Here is a 21865-nt window from a genome sequence, read left to right on the forward strand (position 1 = left end):
CTGCCCTGTGCGTGATGAAGCGGTTGCCAGATATTCTACCAAATCACTTCAATAAGTTTTCACGTTGCCTCTTTTCGATATGCGATAAGTAATAAATTAACGGAAGAATCATTCAAGTGTTGCATATATTTTCTCATAAATATTTGACAAATATAAGCTAGTAGTAATAAAATCAAAGTATAAAAAAAACTGCAAAAAAATGAAAACGTCTACAGATTGTTCAATGTATTTACGTTGTTAGCGTATATATATGTGTGTGTGTGTGTGCGTATGTGTGTGTGTGCGTATGTGTGTTTTTAATTAATCCGATTTATTTATTAATCACGCTCTTTGAGTCCCTTGCTTAATATAGCGTTGCATTGATATATTCTTGAACAACTGCATTTTTCCTCAAGGGTCCATGTTTTTTAAGAATATCTGGCAACCTTTGCATCCGACATCGTCACAACAAGCGCAAACGCTGCTGGGTCAGTCTTCATGATGATAGACCACATCTATAAGCCACTTTTAAAGGACAACGGCGATGGACCGGTACATGTTTCTGTCTGACTGCTCTTTAATTATGTTGTGGGGTTGCCAAATGATGCCGTGCTCAAGGAACATAATCATATACTGAAAAAGAGGCAGGATAAAGACAGTTAGTTTGGGATCATCTAAGTAAACATGGCAATGTCCCTAACCCAAGCCTGCCGGAGTCTTGCCCTGTCTACATGGCTGCTGTCGCTTTGCTTCGTGCATTTGCTGTGTCTGGACTTCACAGTGGCAGAGAAGGAGGAATGGTACACTGCCTTTGTCAACATCACTTACCTGGATCCAGTCACATCTGAGATGAAGACAGACAAGAGTGAATGTGGCAGATATGGGGAGCACTCTCCTAAAAGAGATGCCAGGGGCTTTGTGTTTATGCCATCCCTTCTGCAGGACAGAGAGGGGTGTGACAGTAACACTAAATTCCTCCTTCCCCATCCCAGCATCCCATGGATAGCACTGATAGCCAATGGAAACGGCTCCTACAGGGAGAAGATCAGACTGGCTGCTGCTCTCAATGCATCCGCTGTGGTCATTTTCAATGTGGGCTCCAATGAGACCATTACTATGCCACATCACGGTAAGATGAGATGCTTTTCCTGTGCATTCACTCATTAATTGACCATTAAAGTTACCATTAATTGACCAAAAATGCTGTAAGTTGCTCCAAAACTGTATGCATTTCTGTATGCAGAAGATTTTTAGAAGAATGTGTGTGACCAAATAGTAGCCATTGACTTGAGTATATATTTTTTTTCATACTATGCACCTGTTTGGTTACTAGCATTCTTCAAATCATTGCCTTTTGTGTTCAACAGAAGAGGTAAATGCAAACAAGTTTGGAACAACTTGAGGGTGAGCAAGCGATAATTTTTGGGTGAACTGTAAACTTTTATTGATAGTTAATTGGGTGAATATATAGTGACTGCATTGCTTTTTGAATTAACTATTCCTTTAATGTATAACAAGGATTTTGCATCAATGCACAGTTTGTTTGCACTATTAATTTACATTTACATTTATGCATATAACAGGTGCTTTTATCCAAAGCGACTTGCAGTGCATTCAGGCTATTAATAGTTAACATCTATGATACACTGTATCCTGATGCGGAAAAACCCATTAAATTCTTGAAATTTACATGGTCTGTTTGCATACTTTGTATCAAGTATCAAGCCTCCTTTGCATCTTTGGATCAGTATTTTCATATTGCATTATATTGCACACCAAAAACAACAACAACGTTGTTATACTTTACAATAGGATTCCATTAGTTACTTTATTTATTGCTTTTTAACATTGTTTTCACAACAATAAATTATATTGTTGTAATGCATAAAAAAGTAAAACTATAATGCTAAAACAAGGCATATTATTGCACATTAATGACATTCCCTACATCCCACTTTCCCGCACAGACTTTCCAAACATTTCCCAACTGTCCACACTTCTCTTGACTCCACTATCTCATCCTTGTAAGATTTATATTATTTCAATAATCTAAATGTATTGGTCTACACACATATTTTCTGTGATTTTTGCCTTGACTAACTCTGAAGCAGCTAAGTATTATATTTATTATTTGAGTTGCGACATCGTTACTCAATGCGTTAGCAGTCACTGCAGGTTACTTCATGCTTGTTTTGTGCTTTCTCAGCACAATGGAGGATTTTCACAAAAACACGTCCAGGTCACACTGCAACCCAAAATCATAAAGAAAAATATATTTTGATTTGTCTGTTGTTGTTGTTGTTGTTGTTATCATGACAGTCAAGCTCATGTTCTCTCAAACTCATTAACATTAAAAGCTCATTAATGCGTTAAAGATATAGAGTCCAGTGCATTAAAGATATTGAGTCCAATGTTTCTTAATTGGAGCAGAATGTAGCACTCCATCACATGCTCACAAACGGATGCTCTGTAGTGAATGGGTGCCGTCAGAATGAGAGTCTAAACAGCTGATAAAAACACCACAATAATTCACAAGTAATTGAGACCACTCCAGACCATCATTGCTTCTGAAAAAATATGAGTTCTCTATGCATAATATTGCTTTCTCCATTGAAAAAAATCATATCATCAATGTTTTCAATAAATATGTTGGTGGATTTTAATGTGAGAGAGTAACAGGGGATGGACTTTTTCACTGGAGGAAGCATTATCATGTGTAGAGAATTACTTGTGGATTATTGTGATGTGTTTATCAGCTGTTTGGACTCTGACGGCACCCATTCACTGCAGAGCATCCACTGGTGAACGTGATGCAATGCTACATTTCTCCAAACTCATCTACATCTCGGATGGCCTGAAGTGAGTGAATTTTCAGTTAATTTGTACTTGTGGGTAAACTATTCATTTAAAACGTTCTCAAAGATCTTGTCTGTGCATGTTTTGGTTTGGTAACATTAGTGGGAGTTGTTATATTGCACCATTTCAACCGCAAGAATCTGTCTTGCAATTGCAGAAATCATGGGCAGGACAAGCTGTTGTGTCTGATCAAGAGTTCATATTGTTCTCTCGGTCTCTCTCACTTCCCCACTGTTTTCTTGTCTCTCGATCCTTTGTTTCCTGAATTCTTTGTGGTTTTTAAGTGCTTGCAGTCAGTCAGGCATTCAAGAGCAACATGATCCAAACACATTATTCTGCACATGATGGTTGAAGCTGTTGTTATTTTCTAATGTCACAGGAACAGTTCTCCGATACATTTTTCTGTCATCATTTATTGATCACTACATGAGTCTTGTAAACTGTATTTGAGCTTTGAAATAAGCACTGCTGGATAATAGGTTGTAAAGTTCATTTCATTTTGTCATTTTGAACATATTCACAAAAAATCAATTAATAACAAATTACCAAACAAAAGCATTTACTCAAAAAGCCAACAGTATTTGGAATACGCAGTGCTGGGTTTATTAGAAAAACAGTTCGTGAAGAACAAGGGAAGTTCTACTAAAAGAGGTAAGAATGGTGTGTTAATGCCAAGTAGTTGAAGAAACCTAATTTCGGGCATAGTTCATCCAAAAATGGAAATTACTCACCCTCAGGTTGTTCCAAACCTCCCCTAAAAGATATTTTAAAGAATTTTGAATTGTTGGTTCCCATTGACTTTCATAGTAGGGAAAGAAATACTGTGGAAGTCAATGGGTACCATCAACTTCTTTTGTGCTCAATGGAAGGAAGCAACTCACGCAGACTGGAACAACTTGAGTAAATGATGACAGAATTTAAACTCTTTGGGTGAACTATCCATTTAACCTCCCTTTTTAGCCTCTAATCTTTATCATTTAAGAGTTGAAGTGGGTCAGAATTTAAACTCTTTGGGTGAACTATCCATTTAACCTCCTTTTTTAGCCTCTAATGTTTATCATTTAAGAGTTGAAGTGGGTCAAAGTCTGCCATTGAATACATTGATGCATATTCTTGACCTGCTGCTGTCATGTTATTACTGATGAAGCTCCATAAAGTGTTTATTAGCATGAATCGCTGTATCCTGACCTCGGCAGCACAGCTGTAGTTCATCAGCGCCAGTTCCTGGTTTATAAATGGAAAGTCTGGAACTCAGCATGGTCATTCTTCATGGTTTTGTTTTTGGTTTCTTTGTTGACAATCAATCAGTAATGGAGATATGCAGAGGAGGGGCCAGATATTGGCCTGGGTTTACAGTGCTGTTGTTGCTGCTGTGGGAATCACAGATCTGAAATGGTGCTGTTTTGAGAAACTCGCTGAAAGTATGTGAGTTTGAGGAGAGCATCCCATCTGAATGTGTTGAAATCTTCAGCTCAGAGATAAGATGTTAATGTTTATCAGCTCCAGCTTGTGCTGATTTTGAGGATGATGTCACTGGCTTTCTCAGATGCAAAGCAGAAGTTCAGAGTCCAGAATGGTATTACTAGAGCTATTACAAAATTCAAGTGCAGTTTAACCATTTGGTTTGAAAAAATGACTTCATATGTGTGTCTGATACTCTATTTTACAGACAAACATACTTTATTTATTTAATCATTAATTTATTGATTCTTAATGTAGTAGTCATAGTATTAATTTATCAATATTTAATTTATTTATTATCATTGATTCTTAAAGCAGTAGTTGTAGTATTCATTTATTAATCTTTTTACTTATTTATTCATTCCTTTTTTTCAGGACTGTTTTTGAAATATGTAAAAATAATTCTCCTATTTGCACCTGTTTTTCGTTAGTTTGTTTCTTTGTATGTTTCTGAAAGAAGCCAGATTATTAAAAACCAATTTTGTTAACTAAAATAAAAATGAAATAAAAAAAATAAAAATGTTTGACTTTAACTTAAAAAGTAAAAAAACAATATACAAATCAAATGTGTTCTTGACAACGAAGTGAAATAAAAGAAGTTGAAGTATTATTGTGACGAAAGCTCAAATTAAAATAATAATGGAATTTGAGGATTACAAAAATGATACACATAAAAGCCTTAAGCTAAAATGAAAATGAAAACTGAAGATATAAAAAAAAAATACTAACTGAAAATAGAAATATTTATATAAAATATAATATAAAAATCCTTAAAATGTATGTAAATAATACTAAATCATCTTGAAATAATATCACTTGAAAATATCAGAATTTATTAAATATTAAGTTAATTGTAGGAATTAATAACACACACAAGATATTATTGATTTCTTCTATTTCTTCATTTTCTGTGACTCATTGAAGCAGAATCCAGAATGAAGTATGTCTTGTTAAAGGTGTCAGTTTAAGGAAGGCCTGTGTGTTTGTTCAGAATACAAGCGAAGGCCTCTCCAGAGCTTTCTAGAGATCAAATGATTCAAGCCGAGTCTAGATTTGACACTGAATGCCATTGAAGTACAGTATGTCATCTGCATCTTGAGAACTGAACCCATCATCATTGGTTTAGGAACCGGTGATGTGGTGGCGATCATGATTCCCGAGGCCAGAGGTCGTGAGATCCTGGCCCTGCTGGAGAAGAACGTAAGCGTGAGCATGCACATCACCGTCGGCACACGCAACCTGCAGCAGTACGTCAGCCGCACATCCGTGGTGTTCGTCTCCATCTCCTTCATCGTCCTGATGATCATCTCTCTGGCCTGGCTGGTCTTCTACTACATCCAGCGCTTCCGCTACGCAAACGCACACGACCGCAGTCAGGTGCCGCTTGGGTTTTACACAGCATGCATTCAGACAGCAAAGAGAATCAGAAATCAGAGATTACTTCTTGTCTTTGCAGAGGCGATTGAGCGACGCTGCAAAGAAGGCCATAAGTAAATTACAAGTGCGGACCATCAGGAAGGGGGACAAGGTTCAGTTCCTCTTGTGTTTTTTTGGCCGATGTCTTGGTATTTGAGTATTACTGTGAAATCTGTTGAACAATTCGCTCAAAGTAATAATGCCACAGTTCTGATGAAATATCAGGCTGCTTCATATTTTAGTGTGAACTGTGATGCATTTTTAAAATCCTTTAATGAAGAGCAAGCTACACATAGCATTTCTTTGAAATATAGATATTTTGTAACGTTATAAACATCTTTACCATCACATTGAATTGAATTTATCCTTGCTGTTTAAAAGTATTAATTTCTTGCAAAACATGAGGTCATTTCTTGCCATACTGACATCTTATTGCAAGAGGAAATGATATATAGGATTGAAATGTGTGATATCTGTAGTGTGACCGGTGATTTGATCTCATTATGTGTGTTTTATGACTGTAAGTTCCTGTCTGCTGCGTTAGCTCTAATGGAGATCTCCTGTTAGTGTACACACACGTGTGAATTTCACAACATTATTCATCGACCCACTGTTTCTAGGAAACTGAGTCGGACTTTGATAACTGCGCAGTGTGCATCGAAGACTACAAACCTAATGATGTTGTCCGGATACTGCCGTGTCGGTAAGATTTCACACACACACACACATAAGACATCAGCAAAGTAGTTTAAAAAAAGACTAATCCTGATTCTCAGAGAAATTGAAGGCTAAAACTGTAAGGAATTCATCATTAGTTTCATATTGAAGTTCAGTCTAAAACTATTGAACTAAATGAGCGCTTCCTCTAAAGCCATTCAGTTTTAATGTGTGAAAGTCAAGCTTTTAATGTTTTTCTCAATAGTGCAGCATCAGAATGAATCAAAGGCCTCCGTCCTGAAGCATTGCTCATATTATTTCTACATTGGATGAAAATACTTCGTTAAAAATCTATGAAAATGCTGAAACTGGAAGTATCTGTGGGATCAACAGACGACACATTACCGTTATTGAAACGCTTTGTCTTAATGCATCAGTCTTTAATTCAATAATTGTATTTACAACAAAAAAGCATATACTTTTTGAGTGTTACACCAGAGCCGGCCCATGATTTTTCTGGTGTATTATTAAAAATGATCTTTGTTGTTGTTGTTGATGATTTAATTATTGAGTCAAAAAGCAAAAATTATAAAATAATTTCTGCTTATCAAATTAGTTGAAAATTAATGCTAATTAGTCTGTAGGCATCTGAAGACATTAAAAACTGGATGATCTGTTATTCAACCCATAATGTATGTTTTATTTATTTTTTGTGTTTTTTATTTAATTTACTTGCTAAAGAAGCCAATACAATGTCCATATTAATTTGGTTAAAATGCATTAAAAATAAGAGTAAAATGTGTCTCTAACTGTTTAATGTCACTGTGGTGTTGTTGTTGTCAGTCATGTCTTCCATAAGAACTGTGTGGACCCGTGGCTACAGGACCACAGAACCTGTCCCATGTGCAAAATGAACATCCTAAAGGCCCTGGGCATCCCGGTAAAGTAGACGCTACTGTATCCATGAGACTTGCATGTAAGCTTGTGTTTTGCTCTTTAATGACGCTGTAGTTTTCTGTTCAAACAGCCCAGTGCAGACTGTTCTGATGACATCCCTCCTGATTATGAGCTGTCTGTCAGCGGGCCGCCCACCAACCCTGTGACGGGCGCTAGTGAGGTCTCCGTGGGCGAGAGCTCGGTGGTCCTGGACCCAGCTGTCAGAACAATAGGCCTGTCACACATTTACCATCAGATGGACGCCTTCCTGCACATCGCCAGCAGTGAGTATGAACCATCCAGTCTGTGCATTATCAAGAAAACAACTTTCCCTACATAAACCTTTTGTTGAGAAAAGAAGTTTCGTTTTTCTCAAGGTATTTTATATAAATAAAAATAAAAGTATTGTATAACATATAAATAATCTATGAATATTGTATATAATCATTTTTCTATTTTTTTTTTTATGCAAAGCTGAATTTTCAGTAGCCAATTTTAAAAAGGTGATTACCAGGGCTAGAGTTCATGCAATCAATGGTCATTTTCATATTGAATATACATTTTTCTGGTTGTGGAATTGCTATTTTTGAGTGTAGTCTGTGTAAAATGAATTTTAAACATCCTACAGCTGTATAGAAATTCAATGTTTCATAGAAGTGGGAACAATATATGGACCTTCACTTTCTTATTTCAGTGGGGTTTTCAGTGACTGTATAAAATGAAACTCAGAAGAGGAATCCATTAAGATGGAATTATTCTCCTAATAAAAACAAGGATCTGTATAAATAATGCTTAGAAAGAACAAATATAAGAGGAATTGTAGTTCCAGTGTGAAATTCCCCTCTCTCACATTGACCTACACTTCTCTTGAATGTGGATTTGGTTATTTTAGTCCGTATCAGTGATCTTACATGTGGTCTACTTTCAGCTCTCACATATGTAGGTCATTTTTTTGGTACCGGCAGTAAATAAAAGCACAGCCTGTCCTGGTTCTCTATTTCCTCCTATCCTGTGCTGCTTCTGTAGCTCATATCAGGTCTTTAGTTAGATGAGGAGACTAGATTTATAACTTTGGTCTGCTGCCGCTGACTATAAAAACTCCAGACAGAACAAAAAACACCATAAAACTTCACCATGTGTCTTGTTTACTGTTCCAAGACATTTTTCCAACAACCGAAGCTCTGAAATCTCTAAAAAACATTAGTGAATAGTGTGATAGTGATAGTGCAACTTTAATTAATTAATTAATGCAACTTTATTTTACAAAAATAAAAAGGCAATTCTGAATTTATATCTTTAATTTCTGTAATTTTTGTCAAAAATGCAATTTTATGACCTAAAATTAATTCTGAGTTTAAATCACGTAGTTGACTTTTTCTCAAAATTGAGTTTTTATCTCACAGTTTGACTTTTTTCTAAAGATTGCGACTTCATATGCATTTCTGGTTTTATAATTTGCTACTCTGAATTTATTTCAAAATTACACATTCATATCTCACATTTCTGAGTTTATATCTTGTTATTCTCACTTTTTTTTCTCAAAATTACAAGTTTAATATTTTGCCAATCTGAGTTTATATCTCACAATTCTGAAAATGTTATCTCTAGCACATCTGAGTTTAAATCTTGAATTTAAAATGATTTTAACTCAGATTTGCGAGAAATGAACTCACAAGTTCATAGCATGTTCATATCTTGCCAAATTGCGAGTTCATATCATAATTCTGGGTTGATATTTCGCAATTCTGACTTTTTCTTAAACTTGCGAGTGCATATCTCACTATTCTGAGTTTAAATCTTGCAATTTTGACTTTCTTAATATTACGTGTTCTTTTCTCACAAAGACTTGATTATATATATCATAGTTATGACTTTTTTTTATAATGAGTTTATATTTTGCAATTTTTACTTTTTTCTCCAAATTACAAGTTCATGGGACAATTCTAGGTTTATATTTCGCAATTCTGACTTTTTGTCAAACTTGCGAGTTCATATCTCACAATTACGAGTTTATATCTCACAATTTCAGACTTTCTTTTGTCAGAATTGCTCAATTATATTGCATCATTTCAATTGCGTAATTGTAATTTTTCTTTTTTATTTGATCGCAAGAACAAGCTTCCCTTACAAATCTCGTTAACGTTTTCATTCCAGTTCAGAAACATCACCTGGCACCAGGTTTGGTGCTAAAACAGCGCTGGTCCTGAATGTTTTGTGTTGTTTCAGGTGAGCACCAGTCGTCCATGAGCACGGATTCAGACACCTCACTCATCAGGCCAGTGGAGCTCGTCCAGTCCGACCCAGAACAGGACGATGTGAAGTCTTGAAGTGCCATAAACAGAACAGGACAATAAAAGAACACAAGCAATAGCAATACAGGTGTGCAACCTCCTTTTCTGACCTCATGGTCTCAATCACTGCAACAAAAAAAAAAAACAGCTTGCTTGTTCTCTTCCTCTGGCTGTATTGCACTCAATGTCTTCTGTCCCAAGCTTGTGTTACCAGACTGGAAAAGCCACATGGTCTTACAAACAATGTTTCCAAAAAATGTTGACTGTTTCAACTTCCCTATGGGATCACTGCCAGTATACACCAGGATATTCCAAAATTAATATATATGTAATGCGTCAGTGAAGTGTGTAAAGCAGTTTGTGTGTGCTGTAACCAGCAGTTCATGTGGTCCAGTGTCAGATGCTCCATGTGAAGTATCACCCGTGCTATTCTTGCATCTTTCTCAAATGTTATGTTTCAGCTCACACCACAGTGAACCCAGAAACCCAGCTCATGACACGATGAGTGTTTCAGCAGCCCTGTCCAGTCACAATGTGTCACAGCACTGTTTGTCAATCACAATGCCACAAATGCAGATACTTTCCGCTCATTTTGTCTTGACTAAGTGCTGTCATCTGTTCTGCTAGGCCACATGCACACTGCTAAATACACAGACAACTGCATTCAAATTCAACCTAAGTGACCACTAAATATTCATGTCATATTCAAACCTGCATGCATTATACACTATTTCATTTAGCTGGAAATTAGTTACAGTGTGGAATGTCAAAAATAACTAAAGGCCCATTCACACGCAAGATAATAACTATTAGTGATGCACCAAAATGAATTATTTACAGAAAGATACCATTGATACCCAATCTAGTTTTTCACTTAGTCGAAAACTGAACACTGAAAGTTGATTTAATAATCAGTTGAACTCATATATCATACATAAATATTGAAATAGAACAAGGCAGTTTTTACATACATTTTAATTTTATAATTATGTTTCCATTGCAGTTTGTTGTCAAAATATAAAAATCCAAAAAATAATAATTAATCGTAATTGTATGAGAATAGCACAATATCATTCTTGGAATCACTTTTAAACGATATATATATATATATTTTTTTTTGGTTTCATATGTAATAAAATATTGACAGCCAATCAGAATCCTCCTGACTTAATATTGCAAGCAAAAAAATGGTGAATAGCATGATTTTTTTTTTTTTATGATACGCAGCACACTGCATGCATTACGGTATCCCACTGTGCTATGCTTGATTGATATTAGGATTTTAATATCAAAAGCATTTTTATTTAAAAAATCTAATATTTCTTAATAAATTATTTGATTGTACTCCGTACTTAAATGAACAACTACTGATTCCAGGGACTTGATTGTCAAAGTTGAAGCTTAATATCATTTACACTACATTAAATCAATATTATATAATATTATTGATTCCACTCTCTGCATTTGACAGAAATGCAGTATTGTAATCTTTTTCACATGCTATATTCAAAAACATTTGTCAGTATAAAGTGTATAGTTTAAGTTTTTTTTTAGTATGCAGTCAGCTAGTTTCCATTATGAAGACAGTGAGTCAAGCGTGTCGATTCATTCACATGTGATGCACAGTGCTGTACTTGTCACTTCCTGACTCCTGCAGTGTGCATGTGGCCATTTTTGTAATATTCTCTGGCATTGACCTGCTGAGTTTCTATTTCTTTAAAAAGGAACTGCGGCATTTAGGATTTCAGCATTATATCCGCGGACATCATTGCTTTACTCCTTGCTAAAGATAAAGTGCGTATTTATTGCAACACCAAACTGAATATCAGTCAGAGCAGCTGAATTGATCTGAGCATCTTGTGGCGCAGATGCTACCGGTTTGTCCAAACAATGGATAATGACCATAAAACATTACAGGCCAGTAATAAAAGATAGCATTTAAACAGCTCACCACACTTTTGCAGAAGGTTAGCATATGACTAACAGACCTGTTTGATACAACTTTTTGCTTTCTCTGATGCACAATAGGAAAGCAAAAGACTACTGACAGGTTATTTTGATATCAAAGGGTTTATTTTTCTATGAAAGAAAAAAGCCAAAAACAAAAGACACACACTGTATGAAGATAAACAACACCCCTTTTAAATATTCATGTTTTATTATCATAATTATTATTATTTTACTGAATAGCTTTCCAGTATAGAGATATCATAGCGTGTCGATGTTGAATGCAGACTTTCAGTCAGTCTGCTAACTTCAAATATTTATTTTAAAAACTATTCATTAAGATGATGTTATTATGAATTATTAGTCATTTAATGAGGTATTTTGCTGCAGCGGGAAAGTCTGATGAATATCGGGACATAGCGCTGGGGTCTGTGATCCTCATATTCATACTCGGTAATATTTAACATAAAGGCATCTGTCAGCCAAAAAGCACATGAGATTTCCCTGAGATCTGCAGATTTTATTGTCTAGCATGTATGAGATGAGTGTTTAGAGGAATTTTAATAGATTAGATTGTTAAGCACTTATGACTCTGTGCTTATTAAACAACCATGCACAAACTACTTGACAACAGTGGGCTGGATTCACAAAATGAAAAAGAAATAATACTAAATTAAATTCTAAGAAGTTTTGAAAAATGTGCAATTCTTGAGAAGAAATCCAAACATACTAATGATAAATTCTAAGTTCATAAGAATCGTGATAAAATGTGCAATTCCTGAGACAAATTATGAAAATTCTAATAATAAATTTTATGTTGAAAACGTGCAGTTCTTGAAAACTATGAAAATTCTAATAATGAATTCTAAGAGTTTGTAATTGTGTAAGTGCAATTAATTATTTTTAAAATCTTAAGCAGACATTGTTCTTATCTGAAAAAGCACACAATATTGTTGCCACAGGCTTGATCGGAGTTCAGCACTCAATAAGTTTTTACAAAATATTCTAAACTGTTTATTTTTCTAAAGTTAAGTAGAATTATATTCTTAAATATGTTTTGTGAATCCGGCCCAGTGTGTTTTCATTGTGTAAAACCGTCTGTCTAAGAATGTCTAGGAATAATTTAGCAAATCCTTCAAAGTGATCATACCTCGCATTTGTCATTTCTTTTTTCTCCTCGGGAAATTAATATACAATATTTCCGTGCTGTGCCTTTAAGACGATGTGAACGCCCTATTCATATATAAACATGAGCACTTGGACACATTTACATAGATTGGTCAAAAAGTGTTGAGAGCTACATTTTGCAGTATGTTTGCATCAATTCGATATTTCTACTATGACCCCTTTAAGGGACGCAGTGAGTGTGTGCGGTTGTAGACACCGTCGAGTGTTTGTCTGACTGCTGTGTCAGTGTTTCTGTCATGCACTGGACCTGATAGCTCTGATGTATCAAGCACATTCTGTATATGTATATCCGTTTTCTTGTGAAACGATTGGATGCTATCCAGACTGCTGTGCATCATTAGCATTTGGTTGATAACCTTCCTGAATGTGCACCAAATGTCTTTCATGGTTTGTGAATGTGGTTTTTGAAGTCAGTGCAATAAAATCATAATTGTGATAAATATTCAGCTGCCACTCTCTTAAATACCTTAAAATCTGATTGGATATTTAATGCTGGCCACAGCTCTCTGTACTTTTTTTATGCGACCGTCTAGCCATCTCGGTTCACCTTTTGCACAGTTTCTCAGTATTTTACCACTTCCATGTTTTACAAGTTAAAGGGATCGTATTCTTATTTCTTGTTTGTGGCCAGTTAAACATGTTCGTGAAAGCACTTCATCTCGTTTGTGAGGAAGTCTGATCAGAGCGTTTAAAGATGAAGTGACTTCTGTAATGTAGAAAAGATACAGGTACAATACTTGATCAAGCATCTAAACTCAAGTGGTTTTACTTAGCTTTTAAATGTAGATTTTAAAAGAAGCTGAATATGGCTTCTGTAAAACTGTTTTATATACATGTTTTTCAGCCAAGAACACGGAGAAGAACATCAGTTTAAATCTAGTTAATCTTGTCGTTTTATTTCAAGGTGTCTGTCCTTTAATGACTGAATGGTTGCACACCTGTCATTTGTCTTCCTCTAATGCTTTCCATCAGCACAGAAAACGCTGCTGTTTCCAAGCAATAGTTACCATAAAGATGACAGACTGGACTCTTAAACGTGCCGTATGGATCTTCATGTGTGTCAGCCAGCTGCAGGAAACCATTAAACACAAGGACAAAGCTGTGTCAACAGAGCATAACCACGGATGAAAGAAGAAGATGATAAAAGAGGCCTGGGGATGACTGCTTTCTGACTTCCTTTTAACAGTAAAGCAGAAACACGTGAGTTACTGTTCATCTCAGAATGAATCTAATAAAACTCCAACTCAACATTTGCACTTGCAATGTTTGCAGAATGCACATAATTTCAGCTCAAAATGACCCTTAAAAGCAAAATTGTAGGAATAATTAAGGATAAAGATTCATCTCCAAACGCAAATGCATAAAATAACATCAGAATATTGTAATTATTGTATATACAAGATGTGTGAAAATTATAGAATTTTTTTTAAATGTCATATGTTAAGAAAATATTATATTTATATTTAATTAAAATATATATAAACGTAATATTATATAAAAATAAATAAAAAAATTTTTTTTAATTAATATTCATTCATAGTGCAGTTTTATATAGGTTCTCATATTTTTTATAATATTTTTGTAATGTATTTTGTAATAATATATTATCGTTTTGATTTGCAATGGTTACTTTTTTCTATTTGTCATATTTTGCTTTTTGGAGAATTGTATACCAGTATTGTTGTTGTTGTTGTTGTTGTTAAATTATTATTAATTATTAGTGCTATATGTAACCCACAACATAAATAAACCATACAAAATTGCACACAAAATGCAATCAAAACCATCCTACCTTTCTGAGGCTCAAAACTCAACGAGTTTAGTCAAACTAAATGCAAACTTACCTGGGTAAAAACCGAAACTGGCTTCATGCAACAGGTCGCCTTATTTTAGTTGCTGTCCTAACATTAACCTGTCCCTAAAAGACTGAATAGCTCAGAAACTGTGTTAGCAGAAAGTTTCGGATACACAAGAGCCCCTCATGTCTTCTTCAGAATATCTACTTAGTGTCTTATTTACTTTGGCGTTTGAGACATCACATTTAATGTCATTCAGGATGTGCCTCACCCTCCTTCGAGGAAAAGTTTTTAGCCGTGGCGCGACTGTTTGGGTGGATACCAGCGCATTTCCTGATCTCAGAAAGAATCAGTATTAAACACATGTATGATGTCTTCGGCTGTTTAGCAGTTTTTTCTGATCTGCAAACACAACGTTAGGTTTGTAGGTTCATCTGTGATAGCTTTTCCACTTGTTTGATCCAACCCAAAACTGTGGCCTGGATTTCCAACCTGTTCCTCATTACAGACCTACCACAGCCACCCTCCTCATGATCTCGCTTTGTTATTCGATGGTTATGGACGTTCCCTGCAATGTGCAAACCAGATTTCCCCTATTAAATTAAATGCCAATTGGCAGCAAATAATCTAGATGTCCTGCCAATTTTGGATCATGTGCTTTTTGTCATTTTGTGTTGGCTGTCAGTAACTTGTCTCAACGTGTCCCTGCCGGTTCTCTGCTATCAGGATATCCAGTGTTGTGTTACTGACTGAGATCCTCTTCTGGACTCTTCAATGGAAAACTCCAAAAAAGGTTTTGTCTTCTCCTCAGAAACGCCCAAGAAAGTTCCCAAGTGATTCTATTACCCTGATTCACTGGCATTTAAAGGACCAGCAACATAAATACAAACCCGATTCCAAAAAAGTTGGGACACTGTATAAATTGTGAGTAAGAAAGGAATGGAATAATTTACAAATCTTATAAACTTATCTTTTATTTACAATAGAATATAGAAAAGTGTCAAAAAGATGTCGAAAGTGAGATGTGAAAGTGATGTCATGCCAAATATTGGCTCATGTTGGATTTCATGAGACTTGCACATTCCATAAAAGTTGGGATAGGTATCAATAAGAGGCTGGAAAAGTTAAATGCACATATATGGAACAGCTGGACGACCAATCTGCAACTTATTAGGTCAATTGGTAACATGATTGGGTATAAAAAGAGCCTCTCAGTGTGGCAGTGTCTCTCAGAAGTCAAGATGGGCAGAGGATCACCAATTCCCCCAATGCTGCGGCGAAAAATAGTGGAGCAATATCAGACAGGAGTTTCTCAGAGAAAAATTGCACAGAGTTTGAAGTTATCATCATCTGCAGTGCATAATATCATCTAAAGATTCAGAGAATCTGGAGCAATCTCTGTGAGTAAGGGTCAAGGCCTGAAAACCATACTGGATGCCTGTGATCTTCGGCCCTTAGACGGCACTGCATCACATACAGGAATACCACTGTAATGGAAATCACAGCATGGGCTCAGGAATACTTCCAGAAAACGTTGGTGAACACAATCCACCGTGCCATTCCCCGTTGCTGGCTAAATCTCTATATGTCCAAAAAGAAGCCATATCTAAACATGATCCAGAAGCGCAGGTGTTTTCTCTGGGACAAGGCTCATTTAAAATGGACTGTGGCAAAGTGGAAAACTGTTCTGTGGTCAGACAAATCTAAATGTGAAGTTCTTTTTGGAAAACTGGGACACCATTTCATCCGGACTAAAGAAGACAAGGACAACCCAAGTTGTTATCAGCGCTCGGTTCAGAAGCCTGCATCTCTGATGGTATGGGGTTACATGAGTGTGTGTGGCATGGGCAGCTTACACATCTGGAAAGATGAGCACCATCAATGCTGAAAGGTATATCCAAGTTCTAGAATAACATATGCTCCCATACAGACGTCGTCTCTTTCAGGGAAGACCTTGCATTTTCCAACATGACAATGCCAGACCACATACTGCATCAATTACAACATCATGGCTGCGTAGAAGAAGGATCCGGGTACTGAAATGGTCAGCCTACAGTCCAGATCTTTCACTGATTGAAAACATTTGCCGCATCATAAAGAGGAAGATGTGACAAAGAAGACCTAAGACAGTTGAGCAACTAGAAGCCTGTATTAGACAAGAATGGGACAACATTCCTATTCCTAAACTTAAGCAGTCCCCAGACGTTTGCAGACTGTTATAAAAAGAAGAGGGGATGCCACACAGTGGTAAACATGGTCTTGTCCCAACGTTTTTGAGATGTGTTGATGCCTTGAAATTTAAAATCAACTTATTTGTCCCTAAAATTGATACATTTTCCCATTTTAAACATTTGATATGTCATCTATGTTGTATTCTGAATGAAATATTGACATTTGAAACTTACACAACATTGCATTCTGTTTTTATTCCCTATTTGTACAGTGTACCAACTTTCGGGTTTGTATGAAAATTGAGTCGTCAATCAGTCTCCCTCAAGTTGTTTCAGACATGAGTTTCTTTCCTTAGTGGAACATAAAGGAAATTATTTTGTAACATCCACCAATCCAACGTCAATAATGTGGCTGATGCAGCTGCCAAAAACTGAGTTCTTCAGTCCAGCATGACCCTTAGTATTGCAACACACTCTCTCTCTCTCTCTGCAAAATGTCTTTTAATAGCACATCACATAACTTAAAATCTATGAAAGAGAGTTTGAGAAGTTACTGTGAAACTGTAGCTTGTCAAGCTACAAGATATTCAGTCAAAAAACTAGTTAAACAAGCTTCAAGCATCAACCTTTCTGTTTCACAAAAGTTTCTGTGTTGAAAGAAGGATCTTCAGATTAGAAAAAGGTAAGATCATAAAAATAATAATAATAATAATAATAAATGTTGTTCTGTGGCATCGTCGTGAAGAACATTTCAAGCACATGTACAAACAAAAAGAGAAAGCCTAACCACGCTGCAGTTACTAAATGCATGGACAATAGTATAATACGTGAATCATTAATGAAGTTACATTAACCGGACCTTCCAACGTTTTCAAATGAGAGATCGAACCATTTAGAGAGAATCGATTCATTAGAAAGAATCGAACATTCCAACTCTGCATATGAGAAGAATCGGTTTCAAGGATGAACCGACTCATTAGAATCAACGTCTGCTCTGGTCTTTACAGATGCTTCACTGCATATGTTATGGCTACAGTTCAGAATATTAGTCCAAGTATTACCCAAAGACATACTGCCCTCTGGTGGAGGCACAATATGCATAACTGTCTCCCACTTCACGTGTTATATAGATAAACTAAAACAAATCAAATAGTTTGTGAATAGATGCCAACAGAACCCACTTAACCGAAGTGTTCAAGATGAAATACTAATGAAAGAAAGACATTTTTATTTCATTTTGTTAATATACCAAAGCATGTAAGAACTTAAACCATATATATATAAAATATCAGTACATAAAATAAAACTACATAATGACATAAAATTAAAAATGAAATGTAAAAAATTTAAATAAATAAAAGTGAATTCAAAAATATGAATAAAATATAGTATTGCAAACTACATAAACTAAAATTACAACTGACAATTTTAGAATACATAAATACAAGCTATACATACAAAACAGATTGTAAATAATACTATAATAACAAAGATTGTACATGTCCCTCGCATGTTAAAATCTATAATACTGTTAGACATGAAGTTTATTGCAGCATGGCAGTAACAAAGTAGCAGCTAAATAAACCTCAAACATCCTAAACTCAAGCCTTTAATCATGTCTCAGTTTACATGCCCGCAATGAAAGCAGTTTTTTCCTGTTATGTCTGTATGTTAATGAAATCCAGACATCTTATTGTCTACGATGGCTCTCAGTTTCACACACCCGTTTCCGTTCTACATGAGCATTTGCTCAGTATGTGATCGTCTCGAATGGTGTAGAAAACTGAAACTGCTGACTTTGTTCTTTTCTATGATAATTCAACCATTTGGGGGGATGGCCATGTTTTAACACCTATCTACAATACAATGAGTAACATGTGAAAGGCACCCTGCTCCATTCACCAATTAAATGGCCTCTTGCCTTATCGTATAGGCCAATGTGTGATTTTCTCAAGGTTTCAACATTTACGCCTGGTTTCTGTTGATAATGTGAAGTGTGTGCTGTCAAACTTCTGCATCTGCATGAGTTTCTCCAGAAGTGAAACATCCACCGAGAAGACACAGTTATTGTTGATATTAAAGATGTGCAAAAACAGGAACACTCTGGTTTAACAGTCAGACTGTGAGGATATTTATGACTCATATATTCTTATAGATGACTCATACGAGCAAAAAATAGAAAAAAGTAAAGATTTCATCGTTTTGCGTTTGGTAATGTAAAGTTGTTGTGGTGAGCGGACATTAGCAGGGGAAAGTCATTAGTCATCAAGAAAACCCTCAAAACACCCCCTAACCTGATGTAAAGACTTTAATCAAGGATTTTCACAAATGAAGAAGCATTTCATAATGACACAGAATAGCATGTGGGTTAATATCACTGTAGCGTGCCTTTTGGGGTCCTGTATAACTCAATCACCATAATAACATGAAAATTACTGAGAAAGGGTTTGTCATATTAGGCTAAGTTTTTATATTCATAACAAAAGCATTATTTAGTTCTTTCGATAATTTTTTTTTATATTTTTTTTTTTAGTTGTGTGTAAAAGAATGCATGTTATTTTTCGAAGTCCTATGCACCACTTGTTAAACTTGAATAATAGTAGAATAGTCCAATCATAATTTTTTTGTTCTCCTAATAATATTTTGTTAAATAAGAGATTACTCAATTTGAGTGTATTGATCACTTGGTAATGGAAACTATATTTTTATTTAATAAAATAAAAACACTTTTGCCCCATGTTTGTCCATGTCTCTTGAATGGCTGTCCACTCTTTCATATTAGGGATACCGCCTCTTTAAGAAAAGGCCATCCGCTTTAGTTACATCAAGACAATAGATTTTTTGTGTCTTCAGTGGCAGGAATTTCAATAGCTGAGGTGAATAAGTTGGTCACTTTTCAGTTGACAAATTGCTTACTTGCTCTGCCGAAGCTTAACATGTCCACCCTGTTGGCATAAAATATGCCTGAAGTGATTATAATACAGTATTTCCAAAATATGCAAGTTTAAATATACCAAATTCTCTAAATAGTTATCAAGTCACAGTTTGTTGGAAGCTAGTATGCTAATTGAAGGGTGGACATAGCATTCATTTGTAGTTAGCCTAATATTACTGCTAAAAACTAAAATGAATAGGTGGGAGGGGGTATATCATTATGACTGAGGATGTACTTTTATTGTATATGTATGGATGTATTATTTATTATTTATTCATTTATTTTTTTCGAAGTTGAATTGTCATATTTAGTCATGCTATGTGTTCTGCATTATGTGTCCATACCGTCATGTGCTGGTCCACCCTGTCATCTTTATATTTCACACTAATATGAATATAATAAAGCTAATACATTATAGTACTTGAGTGTATACTAGGCTATTTATGATATGACACAAAGGGGAAATGAAAACCAAAATTTAGTATACTGTATTAATATGCCAGCTGGGGAATAAGTGGCCTAATATAACCCTGTAATGCCTTTAATAGTCTGAAAAAGTAAATCAGTGAGATCTTTATATACATATTCAAATACATGTCAATATTAATTTTCACTCTATATCTCCCAAAATGTCTTTAAGGTGACTTCAGTGGTTAGTTTTATGATCAAAAGATCTGTAGTTTTCCATGTGATCTAACAAATAAATGTTCCTCAAAGATATTTGACACTCACATTTTAATATGATATTTCTAAAATGGTTATTTCTGTAAGGATAATTAAGCAAAGCAAAGTTGCTTCAGTTCAGTAAGTGTTCATCTTGAAATATTACTAAAAGTTATTCTGACGTTACAGGCCTTTTAGAGATTCATGTATGAGACATAGGCCCATGTTAATTTACTGTAGGTCTAAATAAAACCTTTCTTGTTCTGTTCTGTTTCTGATTTGACGTTATGTTGATGTAATGTTTGCAATGCGTCATTTAGGATTTTTTGATCCGTTTGTCTCTGAAAATTAAGTTAGTTTCACATGCCACACAGAAAAGTCCCACATTTTCTTTAAGAAGTGAGAAATTGAGTGAGAAATGCAACACAGATGAGTCATTCAGAGCTGACCGGATCTCCACAGACTTTATTATTGAAGGGTATTTTGTAAGAAATATTTGTATGATTTGTTGGAATTATAAAACTGTCCGAGTTGACGTGAGCACACTGAACATCTGCTGTATAATTTATTACACAGCTCTCTGGAATACTAAATTCTGATTGGCTGAGTTGAAACAGACTCTTTTTCTTATCTTTAAACTATAATGTAAGCATGACATCACAGCGCCGTGTGACTGACTGTACATGATCACTTATTCCAAGTTCACAGCACTTTCCAGTTGAGTTTCCTCTACACCCCCTCAGTGCCGCCAACACTAGCTTGTTTGTTTTCTGGCTGTGGTCTGGTTTAGGAAAGTCTGGTTTGTTCTCACCCAGCAGCGGCTGACAAACCACCAGAGCAGCTGTGCAGTAATGGATGACCTCTGTTTTCATGCTGTGAAGCTGTCGCTGTGGGTGTTTATGCGGTTGTTTTGCTTTGTTCTTTTGAACTTCAGCCTGTCCCACCTGTGATGCTGAACAGAGCTGTTAAACCTACTGATAAAGCGGTTAGCCACTCGCAACAACACACTGCATATGATCCTTCACAGCCTACCGATGGGGAAACACCTCATGCAAACATCAGCTACTGCTTTATTTATTTGAAGAATATGGTCTTCACCTCAACCCGATGAACCTCATAAAAAGTCAATTACAAAAATAGAAATTGTGTCCTTTTGTTGTCAAACTTAAAACCAGATGACCAGCATGATATGATTGTTTATTTGAAAATCAGCCAGTTAGCCATAAATGATATAAGTATATATTACAATAAAAAAAAAATATTTTAAACATTGTACTTTAAGTACTATAGTATATACTATAGTTTATATTTTTAAAAGTATATATATATATATATATATATATATATAATTTTTTTTTAGAATAATTTTAATACATACACAAATATTATGTGTTTTTATTATTATTTTTTATTTATTAAACGTGATCGTGACCCAGTATTTAATCCTAAAACACCAAAAATATATATTTTCAATTTATTTTAGTCAAAATGAATTGTCAATCTTTTTTTTGTTTATGATCAACGTGCTCCCCGCCCACAGCCTTGACGTCACAGTGGCCTGCCCGTGAC

The 21865-nt window shown here is 35.3% G+C and overlaps 1 protein-coding gene across 3 annotated transcripts; it reads left to right on the forward strand.

Moving 5' to 3' along the window:
* Window positions 1–439: 439 nt before the first annotated feature.
* Window positions 440–14104, forward strand: LOC113097581 (RING finger protein 150-like). 3 transcript variants are annotated; one of them, XR_003288893.1, is made up of 8 exons: window positions 440–1108; window positions 5423–5673; window positions 5753–5824; window positions 6333–6415; window positions 7213–7309; window positions 7397–7589; window positions 9532–9684; window positions 13704–14104. XR_003288893.1 is itself a non-coding variant. In XM_026262830.1 (7 exons), the coding sequence occupies exons 1-7, from the start codon at window positions 664–666 to the stop codon at window positions 9630–9632; spliced, it is 1242 nt and encodes a 413-aa protein (XP_026118615.1). In that variant the 5' UTR covers window positions 440–663; the 3' UTR covers window positions 9633–13172. The 3 variants fall into 3 exon arrangements, 1 of the variants encoding a protein (XP_026118615.1); XR_003288894.1 differs by having other exon boundaries at window positions 13709–14104; XM_026262830.1 differs by lacking the exon at window positions 13704–14104 and having other exon boundaries at window positions 9532–13172.
* The last annotated feature ends 7761 nt before the right edge of the window (window positions 14105–21865 follow it).

Source organism: Carassius auratus, unplaced genomic scaffold (genome assembly GCF_003368295.1).
Source record: "Carassius auratus strain Wakin unplaced genomic scaffold, ASM336829v1 scaf_tig00216332, whole genome shotgun sequence".
Taxonomy (NCBI): Eukaryota; Metazoa; Chordata; class Actinopteri; order Cypriniformes; family Cyprinidae; genus Carassius; species Carassius auratus.

What these genes read in the sequence shown, in the direction of transcription:
- LOC113097581 (XM_026262830.1), top strand. Translation starts at nt 664, where the DNA reads ATGGCAATGTCCCTAACCCAAGCCTGCCGGAGTCTTGCCCTGTCTACA. An exon ending in GTCCGGATACTGCCGTGTCG is followed by an intron (nt 6,416 to 7,212) that starts GTAAGATTTCAC and finishes TGTTGTTGTCAG; the next exon opens with TCATGTCTTCCATAAGAACT. An exon ending in CTTCCTGCACATCGCCAGCA is followed by an intron (nt 7,590 to 9,531) that starts GTGAGTATGAAC and finishes GTGTTGTTTCAG; the next exon opens with GTGAGCACCAGTCGTCCATG.